Below are 27,422 nucleotides of genomic sequence, written 5' to 3' on the forward strand. Positions count from 1 at the left end.
TTTCCACACTCCTAAACATTCCTAGATCCACTGTTTCCGATGTGATACTGAAGTGGAAACGTGAAGGGACACGTACAGCACAAAAGCGCACAGGCCGACCTCGTCTGTTGACTGACAGAGACCGGTAACCATTGAAGAGGGTCCTTACGTGTAATAGGCAGACACTTACCCAGACCATCACAAAGGAATCCAAAACTGCATCAGGATCCAGTGCAAGTACTATGACAGGCGGCAGTTGAGAAAACTTTGATTTCATGGTGGAGCGGCTGCTCATAAGCCACAAGTCACGCCGGTAAATGGCGAACGCCGCCTCGCTTCGTGTACGGAGCGTAACCATTGGACGACTGAACAGTGGAAAAACGTTGAGTGGAGTGACGAATGACGGTACACAATCCGATGGCAGGGTGAGGGTATGGCGAATGCCTACTAAACGCGATCTGCCAGTGTGTGTAGTGCCAACAGGAAAATTCGGAGCGGCAGTGTTAAGGTGTCGTCATGTTTTTTATGGAGGGGGCTTGCACTCGTTGCTGTTTTGCTTGGCACTATCACAGCACACGCCTACATTGGTGTTTTAAGCACCTTCTTGCTTCCAATGTTGAAAAGCAATTCGGGAATGGCGATTGTATTTTTCAACACGATAGATCACCTACTCATAATGCACAGCCTGTGGTGGAGTGGTTACACGACCGTAATATCCCTGTAATGGACTGGCCTACACAGAGCCCTGACCTGAATCCTATAAAAAACCTCTGGGACGTTTTGGAACGCCGACTTCGTGACCGGCCTCACTGACCGACATCGATACCTCTCCTCAGTGCAGCACCCCGTGAAGAATGGGCGGCCATTCCCCAAGAAACCTTCCAACACCTGATTGATCGTATGCTTGGGAGAGTGGAAGCTGTCATCATTGCTAAGGGTGGGCCACCACCAAATCGAATTCCAGCATTACCGATGGAGGGCGCCACAAACTTCTAAATCATTTTCTGCCAGGTGTACAGATACTTTTGATCACGTAGTGCGTGTAAATCCGTCGTCTGCTTGTCCTTGAACATTCTAATCTCCAATGCTGCAAGACGAAATTACATGGGGTTTTCGCAGGTAACTAGAGCATAATTTGGGGCACCATATCGGCTTTACGTGATAAAAATCGGATCACGGAAGAAAAGATATCGTGATTTACAGCTTTACTAAAACTTTTTTGTCTCTCTGTCTGTGTGAACACGCTAATGTCCAAAACACCTAAACGGATTTTTATGGGGTTTCCACTGGTAATTTCAGCGTAGCTAGGGAAACAATACAGACTGTAAGAGGCCTGTCCAAAAAATTCCGGAACAATCGCTATTTTCCGCCAATAGTGTGTTGTAGAGAAACGCGGCTGGTATCCCTGCACACTTCAGTGTTTAATATGTAACTGCCGGAAGTTTCATTGTTGTTCGAATGTTAGTTATTGTTTAGTGCGTCCGCCAGCGTAGCTGACTGGACAACGAGCCGGCTTGTCATGTCGGGGGGGGGGGGGGGGGGGGGGGGGGGGGGAATCGGAGATTTTGTTCGCTCAGTTTTTGTGTCGTCTTCATCATCATCATTATTTCATCCTCGTCGATGCACAAGTCGCCGAAATGGTGTCACCTCGAAAGACTTGTACCAGGTGATCGGGTCTACCCGCCGGCAGGCCCTCGCCACACTTTTTTTTTGTTCAGTGTTTTATTGATGAGTATGTTCTGTCGCACAATTTGCGAATTTCGAGGTGGCACAGTTAGAGGAGAAAAGCGTCCGCATTAAATTTTGCGTGAAACTCAGGAAAACCTTTACAGAGACACATCAAATGATGCAGGAAGAGTATGGTGATGAGTGTTTAAGCCGTACTCGGTGTTACGAACGATTCATGCGGCTTTAAACATGGCGGACGGAAATTAAAGACTTCCTTCTACTTCTACCGACGACGCTCATGGCAGGAACGTCAACGAAATTGTGGGTGTCAATCGAATACTTTCAAAGAAATTGCAAAAGAATGTAACATTTCAGTTGGATCATGTCATGAAATCTTGACACAGCGTCTTGGAATGCATCGTGTTGCAGTCAAGTTAGTCACACGGCTCATGAGTCGAGATCAGAAAGACCTTTGGATCGCACAAATGAGAACGAGCAGTTCCTTAGAATAATCATAACTGGTGATGAGACGATGTTGAGACCAAGGCTCAGTCTTCACAATGGGCTGAGAAAGTTTCTTCAAAACAAAAACGAGCTCGTCAGGCCAGGTCAAATGTCAGTCATGAAGATTTTTTCTTTGATTCTGACGGGTTAGTTCATCACGAATTCCTACGACAGGGAAAAACTGTTAATCTGAGGTACTCTCCGGACATGTTGCGACGCCTGCGAGAAAATGTGAGAAGGAAACGGCTTGAAATGTGGCGAGACAATTCGTGTCTCTTGCATCACGATAACGCACCCGCATTCTTCGCTGTTGGTTCGTGACTAATGCACTGGAAACGAAATCACTGCGCTGCCTCATCCCCCGTACATTCCAGACATAGCCCCTGCGGACTTTTTTTTGTTTCCATAGTTGAAAACCCCTTAGAAATGACGAAGATTTGCAACGACAGACGAGATGAAAGAAAATTCGCAGATGGCGCTTCGCGCGATCGAGCAAGAGGCGTACCGAGACTGCTTCGGGAAGTGGAAACGGCATTGGAAGTGGTGTATCAATTGCGGAGGAGAGTAATTCTAAGTAGGCCATGAACAATAAGAAAAAGGTAACGGTGGAAAATTTTTGTGGACAACATTCCGGAAGGTTCTGAACAGACCTCGTATGTCATCAAAACTGGATCACGAAAAAGGAAAAAGATATTCATACGTATCATAAAATATATGTATATTCCACATGTCCTTCGAAACCACTGGACAGATTTCAACCACAGTTGGTACACATATACCTCACTGCCTGAAAAGAATTGCTGTGCTGGTAAGAACCGAATACCTATTAAAGGGGTAAGGGTAGGCGTGAAAAAGTACAGTCTGCGACGTCCTAATATGCACACTTCATCATCGAAAATTTGAGAAAGACAGAACTTAGCAATTTGCAACAAACTTTACACAAAATTTCAAAAATTTATTAAAAATGTTCTCTCTGACATAATATTGAAAGGAAAAAAGTTGTCCGCAGCTCGTGACCTAGTGGCTAGCTGGCACGGTAGCTCAGCGTTTTCAGTCAGAGGATAGCTGCCCTCTGTAATAAAATTAACTGAGTCAATGGATCAACGATGAACTTGAATAAGCGCCATGGGATGTCCGCCCCAAGCAAAAAGAACTAACCGTAACGAACAAAATCAGATTAGAAAAGTGGCTAGCGTTGCTGCCTCTGAATCACGGGGTTTCGGGTTCGATTCCCGGGCGAGTTGGGGATTTTCTCTGCACGGCGACTGGGTGTTTGCTTTGTCCTCGTCATTTCATCATTATCATCATTCGTTAGAGTGGCTGCATTGGACTACGTAAAAACTGGGACTTTGTACGGGCGCTGATGACCGCGCAGTTCAGGTTTGGTTTGTGTGGCCCTCAACCCCACAAACCAAACATCATGGCTTACTACATTTTCGCTGTTCATTTTCACATCAGGCATGACGTTTTAATTTCTTATTTCTTTACTACTATTTCTATTCGCATCACATTTTTGAAGACAGTGTTTGCATGTACCACTGAATATACCTGCAAAATTATATCTTCGTACTACAAATAGTTCAGGATATATATGACGTCATGAACACTGTTAAACGTAAAAATCTTCTGCATCTTGAATGGCGTTTAAATTTATTGTTAGTAACCCGTTGTACCGGTTTAGATGAAATTTGGCAAGGAGATAACTTGAACCCTGACAAAGAACATGACCTACAGTAGGAGTTGTGTAATGCAAGATGCTTATTGATCTCTACATCTTTCTCGGGACAGTTTACTTCAATCTGCCAGTTCCGTTCGTTCAGTATTTCTGTCATGGATCAGACAAACCTGTGACCATTCGTTCTGCCCTTCTCTGTATACGTTCATTGTCCCTTGTTAGTTCTACTTGGCACGGGTTCCACACACGTGAGTAATATTCCAGAACCGGTCACACAGGTGATTTGTAAACAATGTCCTTTGTAGACTTATTGCATTTCCCTAGCATTCTACCAATGAACTGAAGTCTACCAACGAATGAACCTATGTGATCATTCCATTTCATATCCCTACAAAGTGTTACACCCAGGTATTTGTATGAGTTGGCCAGTTCCCTCGACAGAATTTTTTTTCTTTTTGTGAAGCTCGCAGTTTTACGTTTCTGTACATTTAAAGCATGTTGCTAATCTCTGCATCACTTTGAAATCTTATCAAGATCTAACTGAACACTCATGCAGCTTCTTTTCAAAATTTCATCACATGCAACTTCATCATCATTACAAAGCCTGATATTACTATTAATATGTTCTACAAGGTTCTTAATATACAACATAAACAGCGAGAGTCCAACATACTTGCCTGGGGCTCGCCCAGTTACTCCTACACCTTACGATGACTCTCCATCCAAGATAACATGTTGTGTCCCTTGTGGTGTCACTGCCAGACACCACACTTGCTAGGTGGTAGCCTTTAAATCGGCCACGGTCCGTTAGTATACGTCGGACCCGCGTGTCGCCACTATCAGTGATTGCAGACCGAGCGCTGCCACACGGCAGGTCTAGAGAGACTCCCTAGCACTCGCCCCAGTCGTACAGCCGACTTTGCTAGCGATGGTTCACTGACAAAATACGCCCTCATTTGCCGAGACGGTAGTTAGCATAGCCTTCAGCTACGTTATTTGCTACGACCTAGCAAGGCGCCAGTATCCGTACTATTGATATTGTGAATCATGTACCGTCAAGAGCGACGTTGTTCATTAATGGATTAAAGTTAAGTATTCCACCAGCTACGTCCGTTTTTCTCAATTCTAATTCCCTTGTTATGTTCCAGACCTCACGCCAGCCTGCGTGAGCTAAAACGCGTGCATTTCGGCCTCCTTTAGCAATACGTTGTTGGCTCTCCTGCCCGCCACAACATCCCTCCTACCAAAAATTCCCCAATTCAGTCTCAAATTTCACCTGATACCCCATATGAGCGTACTTTTACCAGTAATCATAGGTGTGGTACTGAGTCAAATGCTTTTCGTAAATCAAGAAATACTCATCTACCTGACTGCGTTGATCCAATGCTTTCAGTATGTCATGTGAGAAAAGTGGTAGCTGCGTTTCATATAATCAAAGTTTTTGGAATCCATGGTCTCTGGCATTGTGGGGGTCATTCTGTTTAATATGTTCTAAATAAATCGATGTCAAGGATATTGGACGGTGGTCTTGTGGATCACTTCTATTACTCTTCTTGCGCACAGGTATGACCTAGGCTTTTCTCCAAGAACTAGGCGTGTTTTTTAGCCGAAAATTCAGTATATAACCTGCCAACGATTTCATCGGACGTTGGAGTTTCGTTAAATTTTATCGAATTCCGCTGTTTGTTAAGAAGACTATTACGCGTATTAAGGGGAAAACATTTGCCCTTTAGTAGTTACTTTCTTGAGTTACTATAAACCAGAATATCATAACCATCAGTTCTCTGCCCATCAGTTGTCTGCTATATTAGCAGGTCCTTTGACTCTCCATTTTCTGCGATCCATTGCTTCCTTCCTAAAGCTGCTCTATGATGTACCGTCCGTCACGTCATCCAGTATCTGAAATCTCTTCCTTCCTCGCTTCCTTTTCCCTTCTACATAACCTTCTGAAACTGTTTTTATCAGTCCGTCATTCTTTATTAATATATGCCAAATCCAATTTCTTTTTCTTCTTTTTATTGCATCTAGTAACTGTCTTTTCTTTCCCATTCTTCTCAGTACCTCTTCATTTTTTACTGTCCATCCAACTATTTCTTTCCATCCTTCGCCATGTCCACATCTTACAAGCCTCCAGCCTTTCTCTCTTCCTCAAAGTCCATGTTTCAGCGCCATACACAACAATCCATACAAGACATTTTATGAATCTTTTCCGGAGTTCTCTGTCCAGACTGCTACAGAAAATTCTCCTTTTCTTATAAAATGCTCCTTTTCCCATAGCTATCCCTGTTTTAATTTCTGTGCTGCACTTCCAGTCGGAGTCTATCCTGATTCCAAGATACTTAAAATTTTGTACCTGTTCTTATATTACTACATTTAGCATAATTTTTATTTCCTTATTTCCTCCTAGTGCCAATAATTTTGTTTTCTTTGTGTTACATCTACATCTACATGGATACTCTGCAAATCACATTTAAGTGCCCGGCAGAGGGTTCATCGAACCACCTTCACAATTATCTATTATTCCAATTCGCATAGCACATGGAAAGAATGAACACCTATATCTTTCCGTAGATGCTCTGATTTTCCTTATTTTATTGTGGTGATCGTTCCTATGTAGGTTGGTGTCAACAAAATATTTTCGCATTCGGAGGAGAAAGTTGGTGATTGGAATTTCGTGAGAAGATTCCGTTGCAATGAAAAATACCTTTCTTTTAATTATTTCCAGCCCAAATCCTGTATCATTTCTGTCACACTATCTCCCATATTTTGCGATAATACAGAACATGCCGCCTTTCTTTGAACTTTTTCGTCAGTCCTACCTGGTAAGGATCCCACACCGTGCAGCAGTATTCTAAAATAGGATGGACAAGAGTAGTGCAGGCAGTCTCCTTAGTAGGCCTGTTAAATTTTCTACGTGTGCTGCCAATAAAATGCTATCTTTGGTTAGCCTTACCCACAACATTTTCTGTTTGTTCCTTCCAATTTAATGGATATGGAAAGGGCAATAACTCAACCTGTTTGAATTATACAGTTTGCAGATGACATATGTGTATTTACTTCCGATGTTGTATTACAGAAGGCAATGAATGACCTTCCAGCATCGATAAAGAACCTGATCTAGATTGGATTATAGAAATGGCCTGATGAGGTACCTGAGAAATTTTCAGTAGTCATATTCACCAGTAATGGTTATATGCCAAGAAATTGTTTAACACACGTAGATGATAAAGTAATACAAGTTAAAGCACTTATTCAGTTCTTAGGAATGACACTGGACAGCAAGCTTACCTAGATGGCACATATTAAAATCTTAATAGAAAGCATGAGAAAATGCTTAGCATTATTCCATCACTTACAACATGGTGGGGAGCACATCCTTCAGCACTGCTGCTCCTATATCGCGCCCTCATTAGATCTAGATTGGATTATGGATGCATCTACTATAAGTGCATGACATGCAAAGTGTTAGAGAAACTGGATAGATTGCACTACCGCTATGTATGCACATGCTTAGGAGCAATGAAATCCACATCAAGAAATGCACTCCTGGCGAGAGCGCAAGAGATGCCCCTCCATATAAACAGGAAGATGCTCATGGAACAATACGTAGCAGAGAAATTATCATACTCAGAGTATCCAATCCATCAGATTTTATGACTATCATCTTCCTCTAGGAATTTGGGTAGAAAAACTTTTGATTTCATCGTGGCATATAATTATTTGGCAGACGAGTTAAAAGCTATTGCCACAAGTACACAGTGCCCTGTTCACCAATAAGACTATTTCGTAATCAGGGTTCGCATCTCAATCCAAACGATAAAGGCAAGGTCTGACTTTCTGTTCCATTCCATAATTTTTTCCGTTAGCTTCGATGGTGTCCGCTAAATCTTGTAATTCTTTTCCCCCGTTACTAGAAGGACCATGCCATCAGCAAACCTCAAACACCCTACTCTTCTTCCTCCAATTTCAACTCCTTTATCATCTAATGTGCGTCGGTCAATTATATTTTCCAAGTAGAGGTTGAAAAGGGTAGATGATAGACAGCATCCCTGTCTTACTCCTTTTCCTAGTTCGATCCAGATTGTGCATTCTCATCTCGCTTTACTGAGGCTTTTTAATTCACATATAATGAGTTTACAAGTCTTCTGGTTTTCCAGTCCACTCTCTTTTCCCTCATTGCAGTCACCAGCTAGTCCCAAACCACACTGTCAAACGCCTTTTCTAGATCGATGAGGCACATATATAAGTCTCCTCCTTTTTCAACAAACCTTTCTCCCAAGATTCGTAGGAGCCCTGTTGCATATCTGCTGCCCGTATTCCGTCTAAAGCCAAACTACTACTCGCCAAGATTTTCCTCCATTACTTTTTCATCCAGAATAAACAGACACAAAATAATCTATTATGCTACAGTACTTTATTTGCGGCATTAGCAACCAAGGAATGAACAAAAACTGTTCATCAGACACACAAGTTCCTTGACACTATAACGCACTAGTCTACGTCTTTGACTGCTGTTTTGCGGCGCCATACCTGCCGCCTCCTCCTTTTAAACGTTGCTCGATTTGTCGTCTGCCCCTCGTGACAACGGCCTTCGGAGATTCTAGCTAGCACTTTATATTTTCAAAAATATCAGGAATACGACTGTCGATATTTTTTTAAAGTCATCTGTCCGCATTAGGTTCACTACTGGCCATTAAAATTGCTACATCACGAAGATGACGTGCTACAGAGGCGAAATTTATCCGGACAGGTAGAAGACGCTGTGAAATGCAAATGATTAGCTTCTCAGAGCATTCACAGAAGGTTGGCGCCGGTGGTGACACCTACAACGTGCTGACATGAGGAAAGTTTCCAACCGATTTCTCATACACAAACAGCAGTTGACCGGCGTTGACTGCTGAACCGTTGTTGTGATGCCTCGTCTAAGGAGGAGAAATGCGTACCGTCACGTTTCCGACTTTCATAAAGGTCGGATTGTAGCCTATCGCGATTGCGGTTTATCGTATCGCGACATTGCTGCTCGCGTTGGTCGAGTTCCAATGTCTGTTAGCGGAATATGGAATCGGTGGGTTCAGGAGGAACGCCGTGCTGGATCCCAACGGCCTCGTATCACTAGCAGTGGAGATGACAGGCATCTTATCCGCATGGCTGTGACGGATCGTGCAGCCACGTCCTTATTCCTGAGTCAACAGATGGGGACGTTTGCAAGACAACAAAAATTTGCACCAACAGTTCGACGACGTTTGCAGCAGCATGGACTATCAGCTCTGAGACCATGGCTGCGGTTACCCTTGACGCTGCATCACAGACAGTAGCGCCTGGGATGGTATGTTCAGCGACGAACCTGGCTGCACGAATGGCAAAATGTCATTTTTTCGGATGTATCCAGGTTCAGTTTACAGCATCGTGATGGTCACATCCGTATTTGGCGACATCGCGGTGAACGCACATTGGAAGCGTGTATTCGTAATCGCCATACTGGCGCATCACCTGGAGTGATGGTATGGGATGCCATTGGTTACACGTCTCGGTCACCTCTTGTTCGCACTGACGGCTCTTTGAACAGTGGACGTTACATTTCAGATGTGTTACGACCCGTGGCTCTACCCCTCATTCGATCCCTGCGAAACCCTACATTTCAGCAGGATAATGCACGACCGCATGCTGGAGGTGCTGTACGGGCCTTTCTGGATACAGAAAATGTTCGACTGCTGCCCTGGACAGCACATTCTCCAGATATCTCGCCAAATGAAAACGTCTGGTCAATGGTGGCCGAGCAAGTGGCTCGTCACAATACGCCAGTCACTACTCTTAATGAACTGTGGTATCGTGTTGAAGCTGCATGGGCAGCTGTACCTGTACACGCCATCCAAGCTCTGTTTGGCTCAATGCCCAGGCGTATCAAGGCCGTTATTACGGCCATAGGTGGTTGTTCTGTGTACTGATTTCTCAGGATCTATGCACCCAAATTGCGTGAAAATGTAATCACATGTCAGTTCTAGTATAATATATTTGTCCAATGAATACCCGTTTATCATCTGCATTTCTTCTTGGTGTAGCAATTTTAATGGCCAGTAGCGAAGAAAACATATCTATATATCAATATATCGACGGATAAAATGTCTACACACTAACGAAAAAAATACCCGCTGCACGTTGTATATATGCTATTGATTTATTATGAGATATTCTGTACATTAACAAGCTAGCAGCGTGCGTATCCCCCTTAAGCAAGAATTGAAAGGAAAACGATGAACGTCCACGCTTGGCTATAGCCACTTCGCTAACCATGATAACTGCTGGTAAGAGGTGTCCGATGGGTCCGTCATTCTGTTTCGTCGCATATCAGGTTTGCCTGTAACCCTCCATCTCGACTTCCATGTTTTTACACTTTTGCGCCGCGCAGGATTAGCCGAGCGGTCTCAGGCGCTGCAGTCATGGACTGTGTGGCTGGTCCCGGAGGAGGTTCGAGTCCTCCCTTGGACTGGGGTGTGTGTGTTTGTGTTTAGGATAATTTAGGTTAAGTAGTGTGTAAGATTAGGGACTGATGGCCTTAGCAGTTACGTCCCATAAGATTTCACACACATTTGAACATTTTTTACACTTCTGCAAACTTTAGCGACTTATCAGTTGAAGTGTCGAAATTGTGTGGTGATGATAAACGCTGCAGTTTCTAATGGTAGCGCCGAGCGCCGATTATGCCTGTATTTCCCCTCAAACGTCTCCGCAAACCGCAAAAAACCGATCTCGTCATTTAGATTTGTGTTCATCAGTTTCGGCAATTGTTTTTTGAAGAACGCCGGAGTAAGGAAATAGCGCACTAGTTGGGTTAAAAATTGTTTCTCAACGCAACTAGTGTGCTATTTTTTCACAACGGGTATCATTCTATTCACACATCTCCCCCCCCCCCCCCCCCCCAAAAAAAACTCCCAATGCAATCGGGCTTCTTCTTTGTGCCATTATATTTGCTTCACACAAAGAGAGAGAGGCTGGAAAGCTCAGAAAGTAGTAACAATACTTCATACAGTGAAAGTAAAATTACGTTCTACTGCAATTTTAAAGGAACAATGTAAAACATTTAGCGAAAACTGCGAAAAAATATAATATAAAGTAAAAGTGTGCCATTTCGATATAGTTAATTCTATGTGCCGAGGACAGAAACAAGTATTTTACCTATCGATATATTCGCGAAAAAATATCGATATGTCGATGTATGTATAGTTTGTCAACAGCTCTAGTTGTGGGCTAGCACCACTACGTGTGACGGATGTGTCTTCTGGACTGACCGTGAAAACCTCTGCGTCACTCGGTGCTGTACGGTCCCCTTGTGTTTGGTGTACAATTCAAGGATCGGTATTGCACCAGTAGCTCCATGTCTAGGTATGCTGGCTTCAAGCAGTTGAAAGGCGCGTGTGTATTAATTTTTGTAGGAATTTTTCTTTGTTTGGTTGTCTGAAATCACGTCGTAAGGTTTGAATTGCTTACGTTGAAGGGTCCCCAACAGAACGATCGAGATTTGAAACTGTCTATACGGTGATGTACGTTAAGAACGCAGTATCATATATCATTCTTTTCCAGTCTGAGTTTTTCTGAATTGTTGTTGGTGTTGTGGTCTTCAGTCCTGAGACTGGTTTGATGCAGCCCTCCATGAAATTTCCATCTTTTATGATATTCAATTATATAAAAATCCCGATCTCTCACTTAAAAAACGAAATAATCTATACTCCTGGAAATTGAAATAAGAACACCGTGAATTCATTGTCCCAGAAAGGGGAAACTTTATTGACACATTCCTGGGGTCAGATACATCACATGATCACACTGACAGAACCACAGGCACACAGACACAGGCAACAGAGTATGCACAATGTCGGCACTAGTGCAGTGTATATCCACCTTTCGCAGCAATGCAGGCTGCTATTCTCCCATGGAGACGATCGTAGAGATGCTGGATGTAGTCCTGTGGAACGGCTTGCCATGCCATTTCCACCTGGCGCCTCAGTTGGACCAGCGTTCGTACCGGACGTGCAGACCGCGTGAGACGACGCTTCATCCAGTCCCAAACATGCTCAATGGGGGACAGATCCGGAGATCTTGCTGGTCAGGGTAGTTGACTTACACCTTCTAGATCACGTTAGGTGGCACGGGATACATGCAGACGTGCATTGTCCTGTTGGAACAGCAAGTTCCCTTGCCGGTCTAGGAATGGTAGAACGATGGGTTCGATGACGGTTTGGATGTACCGTGCACTATTCAGTGTCCCCTCGACGATCACCAGAGGTGTACGGCCAGTGTAGGAGATCGCTCCCCACACCATGATGCCGGGTGCTGGCCGTGTGTGCCTCGGTCGTATGCAGTCCTGATTGTGGCGCTCACCTGCACGGCGCCAAACACGCATACGACCATCATTGGCACCAAGGCAGAAGTGACTCTCATCGCTGAAGACGACACGTCTCCATTCGTCCCTCCATTCACGCCTGTCGCGACACCACTGGAGGCGGGCTGCACGATGTTGGGGCGTGAGCGGAAGACGGCCTAACGATGTGCGGGACCGTAGCCCAGCTTCATGGAGACGGTTGCGAATGGTCCTCGCCGATACCCCAGGATCAACAGTGTCGCTAATTTGCTGGGAAGTGGCGGTGCGGTCCCCTACGGCACTGTGTAGGATCCTACGGTTTTGGCGTGCATCCGTGCGTCGCTGCGGTCCGGTCCCAGGTCGACGGGCACGTGCACCTTCCGCCGACCACTGGCGACAACATCGATGTACTGTGGAGACCTCACGCCCCACGTCTTGAGCAATTCGGCGGTACGTCCACCCGGCCTCCCGCATGCCCACTATACGCCAACGCTCAAAGTCCGTCAACTGCACATACGGTTCACGTCCACGCTGTCGCGGCATGCTACCAGTGTTAAAGACTGCGATGGAGCTCCGTATGCCACGGTAAACTGGCTGACACTGACGGCGGCGGTGCACAAATGCTGCGCAGCTAGTGCCATTCGACGGCCAACACCGCGGTTCCTGGTGTGTCCGCTGTGCCGTGCGTGTGATCATTGCTTGTACAGCCCTCTCGCAATGTCCGGAGCAAGTATGGTGGGTCTGACACACCGGTGTCAATGTGTTCTTTTTTCCATTTCCAGGAGTGTATATTTGTGCAATGGTGTAAAAATGTATTTTTGTTACCAGGTGTGCAATTTTTTCGCATGGTAATCGCCATAGAAACATTTAAAACAATGCCTAACTACCTATTGCACTATGGACGAATTAACGAATCTGAAAATTGAAACAAAAGTCTCGTTTACAAGAAAAACAAAATTCAAGCAAAATGAAAAGTAGATATAATGATCGAAATAATATGATTGGAAAAACTGGTTTATAAACATAAGAAATTAAAGCCAAACTAATAATTAAAATTAATTAAAAACACATGAACAAAGATTCCATGTGTAGAAAGAATGCTAGAAATAAAAGTGAGAGCAATTGAAGAAGTTGATATTGTGATTAGAATAATGTGACAAAGAAATAGAACTAAAAATTACCTTTAAATCGATTAACTGAATAAAAATGATCAAATTCATTTACTTAAAGATTTAAAAATATAAAAACAAGCTTATTTCATCTGATGTGTTTCCGACCTACAACTCGCTGCATGTGAAGTTGCTGTCCTATTCAATATACGACGCAACCCAACTCCTTAATACACCTATTTCAACATTATTAAGTGTCACACCAAATCTCGGAGTTTTTTCGTCATTTACTCGCAAACGAGAGCCCACCAGGTAAATGGCTGCAGTGTGTGATACCTGGAATCTTAACATAATCACCGTATAGATAGTTTCAAAAAATTAGTCGCACCGCTTTGGACCCTTCCTTGTTAGACATGCTCTCAGACTCAACAGAGGTGCTACGCCACATACGGTTAGAGGTGATCTTTGCACCGTGAAGGTGCACGCCAGACTTACCTGTTGATCGTGAGGAGATAGACGATGCAGACAGTTGAGCTTTGGTGTTAGGTGTGAACAGTCTGTAGCGGTACCACTGATGCTCACGTTATACCACCTCAAGGGATTTTTGAAAGTTGTGACCGTGAGATAACCTAATGGAAATCGAACAATCAAATTGGGATTCGTTTCCACAATTCTCCAGGAAAGTATAAACAATAGTATACCGTGGGTCAGGAACAGACGTTCTCCCAGTACAAAAGCAAGTTGCATATTAAAAACGGTCGCCAGCCTAATTCGGCATTCTTGTGTCGAGAAAAATGTTAAAGCAGAAGGCAGTGCTAATGCTAAGCTAACCTTTCTTGACATACGGACTACATTCTTTTTTATATCTGTTCACATTACAACACAGTAACCTAACCTTGCAAGTCCTACTAACTACCAAGTCAGATAAGCAAATGGCCAAAGACACAGTAAACAGCAATATATGCCTCTCAACAACACTTACCATAAATGAACTAGGTGCAACAGTTTATAAAACCAACTACCAACTAGTAGCTCTACAGAACAGGGAAAAGCTTGAAATGATTCTGATTTTCAATCATGGGGTCTACTAATGATCATAATCTCTAACTTCATTGCATAATACAGGGTCTCTATGCCTGTGTACCAACCAGCTTACATTAGAATAAATAACACAGTAAACAGTTCTTTCTTAAACTTGGTTTGAAGCAACTAAACAGAATACAAATCTAAATACACTGGCTCTGTAGGAGTCTTTGCATTGCTTCATTAAATAAGTAGGCTGGTCCATGAGGACCCTTAAACATTCATGGTTTGAAGAACCATACGCATGAACAAAACTACACCAGTATGTATGAGACAAGGTAAGCAGTCTTATAATTAACCACTAGATAAGTAAAGCACAACAAACAACAACTCTTTAAATAACAAATGCGCTTTCATAAAAAAAACCTTTTAACCTACTCAAAACTATAATTGGCAATGTAAAAGATAACACAACGGTAAATACTAGTTCAGCCACTTTCCTATAATAAATTAAGACACTCAGAATTTAATTAACTAGATTGGGATTCCTGGCCAGGTTTGCGATTTGGGATAATCACGGCTGTAAGGTAGTTTTTAGTAACACCACGGTTATTATTAAAATTAAGCTAATTTCACAAATACCTCATCCATTTACAGAGTGCCAAATACAAAACAATTTAGTGGAATGCAGGTGGAACTGGTGGTGCGATGTGCAGTGGCTGTTAAACTGGCGGCAATGCAGTCATGACAGTACTGTTGGCCTCGCCCCATTACTGATCTTCTTGGCGTCGAAATAATTATAGGGCCAAAAACCCATGCCATGATAATGGTATCACCAAATTCAGCATCCGAAGCCCATAAATTCTGCCCTTAAGCTCTTCTGACATCAAAACTCCAGGAATAGGAACCACAATGATCCGCTACTGCCTTCGACGTGTTAACCACAGCACTGCTCCTTACCCGTCACAAAGGTCGACTTGCCACATGCGCGCCAACCACACCTCTTCCACTCTGCTAGGCTACTTCCGTAGCTGTGGAGATTCCCTACATCTTTCACATTGAACCTTACATTCCCTAATTATGGACCAAGTAATTTATAGTACTTTACGTAACAATCATTTTAGTAGTTTTTAAATTCACATGCGTAATTTAAACAACATCGTTCAAAAATCCGGTAATTTCCAAGAATTATTGCCTATCGAAGTCACGGGGTCCAAACGATAAATATCGTACATGCGATCTCAAATCGATCACGCGACTATGGTGGTGGGCGTTATGAGTATGTTTACCGTGGTCACTACAGCAATGAGGAAAGAAGACCGTTACAAAAATACTTCTAATTACAAAGGAAATGACCTACCTAACTCGTCGTCGGTGATGTCGGCATGTGAAAGTACATGTAATGTGTACGCAACGGGAACAATTCCCTTTTTGCCATTAATTCGCGGTGGTATGTAACTTAGAGCAACTAAGGGAACAACGGAAAAACAGATAAAAATGACGATCACAAATAATTGATCATAATAGCCGCCACACATATCGCATGATCGATTTACAACCGCACGTTCGATTTTTGTCTTTTGGACCGTGCCACTTCGACAGGCAATCATACATAGTCAAAGAATTTCCATGACAGATAAAACATCATACATAAGCAATACTAGAAACTGACATAGAAATACCGATAGAGATACAAAATAGGTCAAAAATAGATGTTACAAGTTAAGTTTCGGTTCAGTAGCAGCAAGGGACAAACAACGGAGATTTATGGATTTGTATTATGAATCAGCAGAAGACTTATTTCGGAGAGAAAAAGATTTGATTTTTAGATTCCCATATTTGTGAAGAATGGATTACAGATAATGATTAAGTTTGTTTTCTTTGCGGTAACTGTTTGAGAATTTGGCATTCTTTGTTTGTCAGACATCTACATCAGGAATCTCTTTGCTTTTCACGTTTTTGTTAGGATTTATCAGTCATTCAGAAAGAAGTGAATTTAAGAATTAGATTTTGGAATTTGATTTAAGAAGAGGATATATATATATAAAATAGACTTTTTAAGTTCAATTATTATAATTCTTGCATTATTATTACATGGTTTCAGAGAAAATTTAAAGCATTTTTGAACTTCCATTAAATATTCGAGTACTAAGTCTAAGGGACTGGAATTGGAATTTGGTTCATTTAACCCAGAGTCATTGTCCACATCCGAAAAGTCAATTAATTTTCAATTATTTAAAATGGATAATGGAATGTAATCGAATTAAGTCAGGTGAAGCTGAAGGAATTAGATTAGAAAATGAGACACTTAAAGCAGTTTTGGTATTTGAGTAGCAAAATAACTGATGATGGTCGAAGTAGAGAGGATATAAAATGTAGACTGGCAATGGCAAGGAAAGCGTTTCTGAGAAAGAAAAAATTTGTTAACATCGAGTATAGATTTAAATGTCAGGAAGTCGTTTCTGAAAGTATTTGTGTGGAGTGTAGCCATGTATGGAAGTGAAATGTGGACGATAAATAGTTTAGACAAGAAGAGAATAGAAGCTTTCGAAATGTGGTGCTACAGAAGAATGCTGAAGATTAGAGGGGTAGATCACATAACTAATGAGGAGGCATTGAATCGAATTGGGGAGAAGAGGAGTTTGTGGCACAACTTGACTAGAAGAAGGGAACGGTTGGTAGGACATGTTCTGAGGCATCAGGGGATCACCAATTTAGTATTGAGGGCAGCGTGGGGGGTAAAAATCGTAGATGGAGACCAAGAGATGAATACACTAAGCAGATTCAGAAGGATGTAGGCTGCAGTAGGTACTGGGAGATGAAGAAGCTTGCACAGGATAGAGTAGTATGGAGAGCTGCATCAAACCAGTCTCAGGACTGAAGACAACAGCAACAACATCAAAAAATTATGACCCAAGAATGAAAGCAATGTTTTTTGAGAAGGCATGGCACCTCTGCGTATCTCTGTAGTTAGATTTTGAAGCGCTGTTATCGACACGTGCTTTCACTACAAGAGCAGTTTGGACCCAGGTAAAACAAATTGTGTAGTGAACAGATTGTTTCTTTAATTAAATCTCACAGGGATAAACTTTAATTTCAAAGTAATCAATTTTATTTATCCAAGTTTATAGTCAGATTTTGTGATTACAATAAGTTTCTGACAGCTGATGATTTTCGTGAGATTCTCGGAGTTAGCTTTATCTACGCATTTCTGCAGCTGAACTTCGTCACCAACGTATTCAGTTTCACTTTAAGATTCACTTTCACTCACCTTAACAAATCGAGACAGGTACGTTTCACTGTCGAAGGAGACTGTTTTGTGCCTACCGTTCTGGTCTATTTTGAAGGTGTTTGTATGCTTTGGAAGCACCTTGTACACTGAAGCACTCATATGTAAATAGGCAGATAACGGCGCTGCACTTGGCAACGTCTATGTAAGACAAGTGTCTGGTGCAGTCGTTGGATCGGTTACTGCTGCTACAATGGAGGGTTATCAAGATTTAAGAGAGTTTGAACGTGGTGTTATAGTCGGCGCACGAGCAATGATACACAGTATCTCCGAAGTAGCAATGACATGGGGACTTTCCACTACAACCATTTCACGAATATACTGTGAATATCAGGAATCTGGTAAAACATGAAATCTGTGACGTCACTGAGGCCAAGAAAAGATCCTGCAACAACAGGGCCAGCGACAACTGAAGAGAATCGTTCACCGTGACAGAAGTGCAACCCTTCCGCAAATGTCTGAAGATTTCAATGCTGGGCCACTGAAAGCATCAAACATGGGAGGTCTTCAATTACCAATATGTAATAACCTTTCATTTTATTTGTGGGATCCTGCCCATTAGCCTCTTCTAGGGTGCATAATGGATGCTGCTATCTTTGATAGCTATAGAACAATTCAAGCAAATCGCATTAATCGTTTTTTATTTCAATAAAGCAGATTGACAATACTTAACTTTGTATGTATAAGAAAGTGTCGCAAGCGATGGGCTACATGCAAACAAGTTAGTGTACTTCACTATATACAGCGTCCATGTAAGCAATGCATATAGATCACTAACAACTGTTCTGTTAGTGCCGTCATAGTCAGCAGGCTATTGGCTGAAGTCCTCTCACAGCCTTCTATGCTCTTGCATTCTTCACCTTCGTGCTGGCAGTTGAGGTTACACTGGAACATTATTAGAACAAACTGTACCCGAAACGACGTGTTTTCGACAGACCCTCAGTGTGTTGGTTCTTCGAAACAGCTTATATTTATACCACACACGGCTGCTACAGTTGCAGGTTCGAATCCTGCCTCGGGCATGGATGTGTGTGATGTCCTTAGGTTAGCTAACTAAGTCTACGGGACTGATAACCGCAGATGTTAAGTCCCATAGTGTTTAGAGCTATTTGAATCACTATAATATAAAAACCACCAAATACAGATTTCAGCTCAGTATGCCTTAATTCAAAATGGCGTTTGATAAGTTCTGATTGTGACGTGCGTGCGTGTGTGCGTGCGTGCGTGAGTGTGTGTGTGTGTGCGTGTGTGTGTGTGTGTGTGTGTGTGTGTGTCTGTGTGTGTGTGTGTGTGTGTGTGTGTGTGTGTGTGTGTTTGTGTATGGGTGAAACTTCAGTTTTATACACTGTAAGACAAAATAGGACGCACCACGGAAGAGTTATACAGACAGATATCGATAGCTGTGATGTACACATTGTTGTGTTGTCAGAAGAGCCAACACCGTGTTACGAGAGGATGCACGCGTTTTAGCTCACGCAGGCTGGCGAGAGGAGGGAAGAACTATACTGACGTGAGGTCTGGAACATGACAAGGAATGAGAATTCAGAAAGCGGACGTAATTAGTTTGATACTTAACTTTAATCCATTAATGATGAACGTCGCTCTTAACGGTACATTATTCACAATATTATCTGTTCAGAATACATTCTTGAAGATAATTCTTATAGTAACTGCTAGGTTGTAGCAAATGATGTAGCTGAAGGCTATGCTAAACTGTCGTCTCTGCAAATGAGAGCGTGTGCAGACAGTGAACCATCGCTCGCAAAGTCGGCTGTACAACTGGGGCGAGTGCTAGAGAGTCTCTCTAGACTAGACCAGCCTTGTATCGGCGCTCGGTCTACAATCACTGATAGCGGCGACACGCGGGTCCGACGTATACTAACGGACCGCGGCCGATTTAAAGGCTACCACCTAGCGAGTGTGGTGTGTGGCGGTGACACCACACACATACAGACAGACAAATGATTACAATTTCAGAAAAATTGGATGATTTATTCAAAAGATAGAGCTTCACAAATAACGCATTGCTCCACCTTTGACCCTTATGCAAGCAGTTAGTCAGCTCAGCATTGATTGATATAGTTGTTGGATGTCCTGCAGAGAGATATCATGCCTAATCCTATCCAACTGGCTTGTGAGATCTTCAAAATCCCGAGCTTGTTGGAGGGTTCTGACCATAATTCTCCAAACGTTCTCTACTAGGGAGAGATCTGGCGATCTTTCTGGCTGAAATGTAAGATCAGGATGGCTTGCCATGAAGGGCAACAAAAGTGGTCATAGAATGTCATAGACGTACCGCTGCGCTGTAAGAGTGCGGTGACCATCACTCCTGATTGTCAGCCCAGATGGCAAGTGACAGCCAGGTTGGTGTCCCACCGCTGTCTGGAGCATCTCCAGACACATCTTCGTTGATCATCAGGGTTCAGCTCGAAGTGTGTCTCGTCACTGAAGACAATCCTACTCCTGTCATTGAGATTCCAGGCTGAAGATTTGTCTGGAGATGGACCATTATGGAGTAAGGGGAGTAGGTTTCAATTGGTTCGCCTCTTACTTTAAGAACAGAAAGCAGAAGGTAATTCTCCGCAATATTGAGAGTGGTAGTCCCAATGGGGCACTGTTAAGTGGGGCGTTCCCCAAGGGTCGGTGCTGGGGCCGCTGCTGTTTCTTGTTTATATAAATGATATGCCTTCTAGTATTACAGGTGATTCAAAAATATTTCTGTTTGCTGATGACACCAGTTTGGTAGTGGAGGATCTTGTGTGTAATATTTAAACAGTATCAAATAATGTAGTTCATGAAATAAGTTCACGGCTTGTGGAAAATAATTTGATGTTAAATCACAGTAAGACTCAGTTTTTACAGTTTCTAACTCACAATTCAACAAGAACCGATATTTTGATCGGACAGAATTGGCGTATTATAAGCGAGACGGAACAGTTCAAGTTCCTAGGCGTTCGGATAGATAGTAAGCTGTTGTGGAAAGCCCATGTCCAGGATCTTGTTCAGAATCTAAATGCTGCTTTATTTACCATTAGAGCAGCATCTGAAATATGTTACACTTCAACACGAAAAGTAGTCTACTTCGCATATTTTCATACGCTTATGTCATATGGTATTATTTTTTGGGGTAATTCCTCTGATTCAAAAAGGGTATATTTGGCTCAAAAACGGGCTGTTCGAGCTATGTGTGGTGTAAGTTCGATAACCTCTTGTAGACCCCTATTCAATAGTCTCGGAATTCTGACATTGCCCTCACAGTATATATTTTCTTTAATCTCGTTTGTTGTTAGCAATATTAGCCTATTCCCAAGAGTTATCAGCTTTCAGTCAGTTAATACTAGGCAGAAATCAAATCTGCACGTGGAATGCACTTCCTTGACTCTTGTGCAGAAAGGAGTGCAGTATTCTGCTACATCCATTTTCAGTAAGCTACCACAAGAACTCAAAAACCTTAGCAGTAGCCCAAACTCTTTTAAGTCTAAACTGAAGAGTTTCCTCATGGCTCACTCCTTCCATTCTGTCGAGGAGCTCCTGGAAGAGCTGAAAAATTACGCAGATTCCAGTAATACATTGTTGATGTTCTTTATTTAAACTTACGAATTGTTGCCTGAATATGTTACTTATATTTCATTTTATCTGTTTCTACTATAGTGCTATAATTTCATGTATTGACTCGTTCCATGACCATGGAGACTTCTTATTTTGGTCCCACGGAACAATAAATAAATAAATAAGAGATGCCATGGACAGCAGTGGGAGACCAACCTGGCTGTCGCCGAGCAAACGGCCCGTCAACCAGCAGTGGTGGTCTGAGGTGCCATTTCGTTTCACAACAGGGACGCTTTGGTGGGTCATCTGTGGCACAGCGCTACATTCACGATACTCTATGCCCAGTTTTTATGCCCTTTATGGAAAGCCGTTCCGGTACTACATTTCAGCACGAAGCGCCCACCTCCACGGGGCAAGGGTTTCTGCAGCTTGTCTCTATGCTTGCTGAAACCTATCTAGGAAAGCTATGTTGTAAGACTATCTCCCTAGATGAGACTGTTTGGATCATTATGGCCAGGGCTCTCCAGCTCTTTAGAGATTTTGATAATCAAACGCTGCACTTGCACAGAATTAGGCACAGTACCTATCAGGACATCCAACAACTCTGTGAGTCAATGGCAAGCTTAATAATTCCTTGGGTAGAGCTTCAGAGGTTAACCAACACATAATGTCGAACAAATAATCCACCTTTTCTGAAACTGTAATCATTTTTTGCTGTAAATGTACATCATATCTACCAATTTCCATCTTATTCGGATGGCTCCTTACTGGTGCGTCATTGTCGTTCTTTTTTTCGTCATTAAACTCCTGACTAAGTTCCATCACATTCAACACATAATGTTTTTGGAGTTATGTCCATTTTTACACCTTTTTTCGCTGTGTACAGGAAGCTCGCAGTGCTACCTGCAACATGCCCTCGGTGCCCTACGCCATCCGGCCGCTGACGGCTAGCGACAGCCCGCAGCTAGTGGACTTCCTTCGTCGGTTCTTCCTGAGGGACGAGCCGCTCAACGCAGCCATGGGCATCATGGCGAACGGGCGACAGTCCTGGCCAGAGCAAGAGCGCTTCCTTCTCGAGCCTCTATCCCAAGGTACACTGCGGCATATCAGTCTGTTTTAATCCATAACAGTTCAAATAAGTGTGAATATGTAAGGCTGAGGTCATCGGTCCCTAGATTTACATACTACTTGAACCGACTTATGCTAAGACCAACACACACACCCATGCCCAAGGGAGGACTCGAACATCCAGCGGTAGGGGCCGAGCAGTCCATGACATGGCGCCTCCAACCGCCTGGCCACTACACGCGCCGTAACGGTGAACCAGCCCGTATGGTTCCAGAGGAGCCGCCATACACAGGTGTTTGTTTTCCCTCGAGACAACTAAATACCCCGAAAACGACGCATCACACGGAAAAAAAATGTTCTAAGTAAAAAGCTGCCACTGGCTACCTCCAAACCATGCCTCATGCATGGAGGGTCAACTTTGTATTTTAAAATGGGAACTCCCCATGCATTTTACTGCATATTAAGATACTATGCCAAAAAAGGTGTACGACTTACTCAAACCATTGTAGCCCATTCGTGGTAGATGGCGCCTGAATTTGCAGTTAATAACAGATGCATTTGATTCTACATTTCATTTATGATGTCAATCTATACTTTTGTGTTCTAACAGTTCATATTCTTCTATTTAACTTGAGCTTCTTAGCTCACCATGTATGTTGACAATTTTTATCTCATAAAATTTATGTGTCTTTCTTATGAAGAAGACATCCTTAGTGGTATCGAAACCTGATCATGGTATTTACAATGAACTTATGTATCCTGTTGGGTGCGTACTTTATATATTGAGTTCATATTTGTGTTCGAAATTTACTTTAGTCTTGCACATTTCACATTATAGTACAATATGGTTACATGTCTCAATGATATGTTAGAAATTACGTTTAGCATGACCCAGGAACAACAATGTGGATGTAACAGTTTCTTGTGGCCATCAGGATACTTGATACTGGTCAGTCCCCTTGCCTTACACCATTTGCATGCTTGGTTTCAGTGAGTCCCCTAGCCTCTCACCACTGGGGTGCTAGATTTTGGTGAGTCCCTTCCCTCTCATAATTGGGGTCTTTGGTTTTTACTGAGTCCCCTTGCCTCTCACCACTGCGGTACTTGATTTTGGTGAGTCTCCTTGTCTCTCACCATTGGGGTTCTGCTTGCAACCTTGCCATAAATTAAAATTATTTCGGTCTTCTCTACATCAGATGCAACATCCTTACGTAACTTGTCAGAACAGCTTCCAGATAGGAGTAGTGCCAAGAAGTTCGCTGTCCATGCTTAGAAAACTTCCAGCGCTGCAGCGGCATATCATGAGGTGGGGCACTGAGCATTGAGGTGAGAATGTGAGTGTTTAGACGATTGTGTATCCACGGTGGGTGCGCCACCACTATCGTTTCATGGACATTATTTAATGGTTGTGGATTGCATTCCACCAGTGCGATGGTTATGGTGGTTGGATGGAGACAAACAGCGAACTTAGTGAACCTGATGGTGGATTCGAGGGTGGCTACTGAAATCAAGCATTCTGATGATTTGGGGATTCACCACAATTATCCCTGTAGAGAACAGAAAACTACGTTACCATACATTGTAAATGTAATGTAGAATCAAATACGTCGGTTGAAACACGAAAACAGGCAGACTTGATATTTGTCGATTACAGCACCCTACACCATGGATGGGCAGTGATGCTTTGAGTGAACTATGCACATTTTTTGGCATAGACTCCTAATACGCAATACAAATGAGAGTTCCCATTTTAAATTACAAAGTTGACCTCGCCCACGCAGGAGGGGCTGGTTAGGGTGTGGCCAGTTGCAACACAGACAGATGTCCTCTCTACTGATGTTAACTCTTCACCTACAACGATTTTCTGCATGGAGCATAATTTTCGAGATATTTAGTTGTTTAAAGTTGAAACAAACACCCTTTATATTACTAAATAGTTAAATCAGTCACACAGTCACTGACGAATCTTCCTGATTGTACGGTCATGAGCACTGAAACCTTTCCAATCCTAACGTTTCGTCTACATCTGCTCTCGACATCTTCAGAGCTGATCGTGGTTCCGCAGAGTCTTATCATCTGATGGTTCGAGTGCATGATCAGATATCTGCTCTTCCTGGGGATGTAGGACGCAAGGCAGTGTTTACCATGTGGCATTCACTGCAACAGCAACGTGTATTACTTTCATTTATTACTTCCATGTGTTGGTGAGTCGTTTAGTCAGCGATAGTGATATGAATTGCAGGGCTGTAGTAAGCTGGCCTTACTATCATTCAAATAAGGCCACTGGCCGCCAAAATTGTTCTCTGTCGCAATTTAATCGGTCGAGTTGGTGCATGAGCCGCGAGGCGGTTTCCTTGTCTTTTTGTGCGTCCGGCAGGCATAATGTTAGAATAGGCAAGGATCTCTGTTACTTGTGCTGGGTCGTGCAAGGGTGGAAACTCGATTAACCGTCATCTTCGGGACTGTGGTCGTGACGGTTGAGCGAATAGACGGATAACAGAAACACTGTATTCCTCCAAACCATAACCTCAATCAAACACATATCACTCTCTCAGTAATATAATAATATTTCGGAGCGAAAACAAACTAAACACGATTGTAATAGTAAATAAAACTATTTACTACATGATAAAAACATCCGTACAGTAGCTACAAAAGTTGCAAAATACGTAATGCACAGTACTGTACTATAAACTTACAGGTGAAATAGTTTATCTAGCTTGGAAATAGTCAGTCAATTTCTTCTGCTTTTTCGATGTTCGAGCTTTCACCGCGGCGATATTTCGTATTTTTCGGAGTAGTAGTGCCTGCGCTGCATTAGCCGCTTCTTGACTTTCGAACCATTCTATACACTTGGACAGCATTGATCCGGCCTCTTTTTTTCATAGTCTGAACACTCGTCATCATCAGCTCCTTCTTCTTCTTCTTTGGTGATACTTACGCTGGCAACAATTTCGTCACCACTCAAAATTTGAAAACCCCCGTCCACTTTGTCACACTCTAACCACTCTGATACTTCTCCTGAAGTCAAATTTGTGCTGATTTGTAAATTATTGCACAAATTGAGCATCTCGCCAACTGTCACACACTCAGGTTCCTCCGATTTTTCACCTCTAGGTTGAGGCCAAAGTTTAATCCAGCCATTCTTGAGATTTGACACTGACAAATCACTCCATACACTGGCAATATTGAAAATGGCATCTTTGATACTGTAAGACCTCCAAAACTGTTTTACAGATGTCGATTCATCAGATGAGAGCAAAGTTTCGATAAATATTTTTCTATAACGACGTTTCATGTTTTCGATGATTCCCTGATCCATGGGCTGTATAAGTGGTGTTTGCTGGAAGGAAGAGACATGTTATGTTGCCGTCATCACTTTTCATTTCACAAGTAGGGTGCGCTGGGGCATTGTCTAATAGCAATAGCGCTTTCTGTGGCAACTTTTTTTCAGCCAAATGTGCTCTAACTTGAGATACAAATTGTTTGTGAAACCAGTCAGAAAAAATTGATTGATCCATCCAAGCACTCTTCTGGGCGTAGTATTGTGCAGGGAGAGCATTCAAATTCAAATTCTTGAATGCACGAGGTTTTCATGATTTCCCAGTCACAAGTGGGGGTAGTCTATGATTGCCGGTCGCATTTGCGCAAACCACAGCAACGATGCGATCTTTTTGTACTTTGAAACCCGGAGCAGCTTTTTCAGAGAGTGATGCTAATGTCTTTTTTGGTAAAGCCTTCCAATGAAGGCCAGTTTCATCGCAATTGTAAGCTTGCTCCCTAACAAGATTCAATTCAGCCATTTTTTCTTTAACTTGTTCCTGGAACTTAGCAATTACAGAGCTATTCGCGCAGAGTTTTTCTCCACTGATATCAAGTTGGCGAATACTATGACGAAATTTAAACTTGTCGAACCATCCGATACTTGCTTTAAAAGACGAGTCACCATCAAGTTTGTTGTTCATTTCAACAGCCTTAGCCATTATAACAGGCCCTGAAAGTGGAATCCCCTGCCTTCTTGCTTGTATAAACCATCAGTACATTGCAGTGTCCAATTCATCATATTTTTCAGGTTTCATTGTCTTTCTTGTTCGCACATCTCCATCCATGCTCTGCATTGTTGACACATGTTCTCTTTTATCAGCATCACGTTTTATATCGTTAACTGTTGTTCTTCCAATACTATAAATCAGCGCTACGCTTGTCGCAGTTTCGCCCTTTAAGCGTTTTATCATTTCAAGTTTTTAAGTCCTAAAACAACTCGTTTACGCTTTTCAGACATTTTATCAAGTCACTGTATCACACACACCTGCACTAAGTACGGTAGTGTAAAATATTAGTCAATAAAGCTTATTAAAGTGGAAAACACGTAACACGGCATAGCCCGCTAGATACGATGCGACAATTACAGTCTTCTCGCCACAACTTGAAACAGATCCAGTGGTCAGTGTTGACTCACAAGTGAGACAAAGACAAGAAAAGGGGGAGATCTGTTAGCACGTGAATTGAAGGTCATATTTTATGTACCATTCAACGGCGGGCGGATACATTCACTTCCCACCAAAATGGAGTAAGTAAACAAAGCTAACGCCTCACTGCACCTTAGAGCATTCTGTTATTACAGTATTATTATGCTATTACAGCAGTGACGGTTAACAGAAACTGACGGTTTAAAGAGTGACGGTTAATCGAGTTTTTACTGTACATGAAATATGCTGCACGGTGTGACGTTCAACGTCTGCTCTAGGTAGCACTGGCCAGAGAGCCTCACACACACACACACACACACACACACACACACACACACACACACACACACACACACACACATAGTCCATGATGGGCCCCACACGAGCCCCGAAGAGTATGAAGCCACAGTTGACCGGCAGGGTGGATCCTTCATGCAGGAGCGGGCAGCGTGCGCCAAGTCGTTGCTACACCTTGTGATCAACACTGTGTATGTGCCTTTGCCGTGTGAGTGTAGGGTCAAAAGTGACATAAAGGTACTTTGCATTATCGGTCCATGGCATAGTCTCGCAGAAGCGCTGCAGTTGTGGCTTCGTTGGACAATGTCTCTTGGCGAATAGTATCGCTTGGCTCTTAGTCGCTTTGAAGCCTGTCCACCACTTCGCTGTCCAATCTTCTAGGTCAGATAACACTTCCTCCAAATGTCGGTGAATGACCAGCGGCCATCTCGTATGG

At 42.9% G+C, this 27,422-nt stretch overlaps 1 protein-coding gene across 1 annotated transcript in view; it reads left to right on the plus strand.

Annotated features, from left to right (window-relative positions):
- LOC126292155 (arylalkylamine N-acetyltransferase 1-like) overlaps window positions 1-27,422 on the plus strand; it is a 95,024-nt gene that overhangs the window by 15,479 nt on the left and 52,123 nt on the right. The window contains exon 2 of the mRNA XM_049985995.1: window positions 22,039-22,243. Within this exon, the coding sequence (XP_049841952.1) occupies window positions 22,039-22,243 (205 nt within the window). The remainder of the gene's footprint in view (window positions 1-22,038; window positions 22,244-27,422) is intronic.

Source organism: Schistocerca gregaria, chromosome 9 (assembly GCF_023897955.1).
Source record: "Schistocerca gregaria isolate iqSchGreg1 chromosome 9, iqSchGreg1.2, whole genome shotgun sequence".
Classification (NCBI taxonomy): domain Eukaryota; kingdom Metazoa; phylum Arthropoda; class Insecta; order Orthoptera; family Acrididae; genus Schistocerca; species Schistocerca gregaria.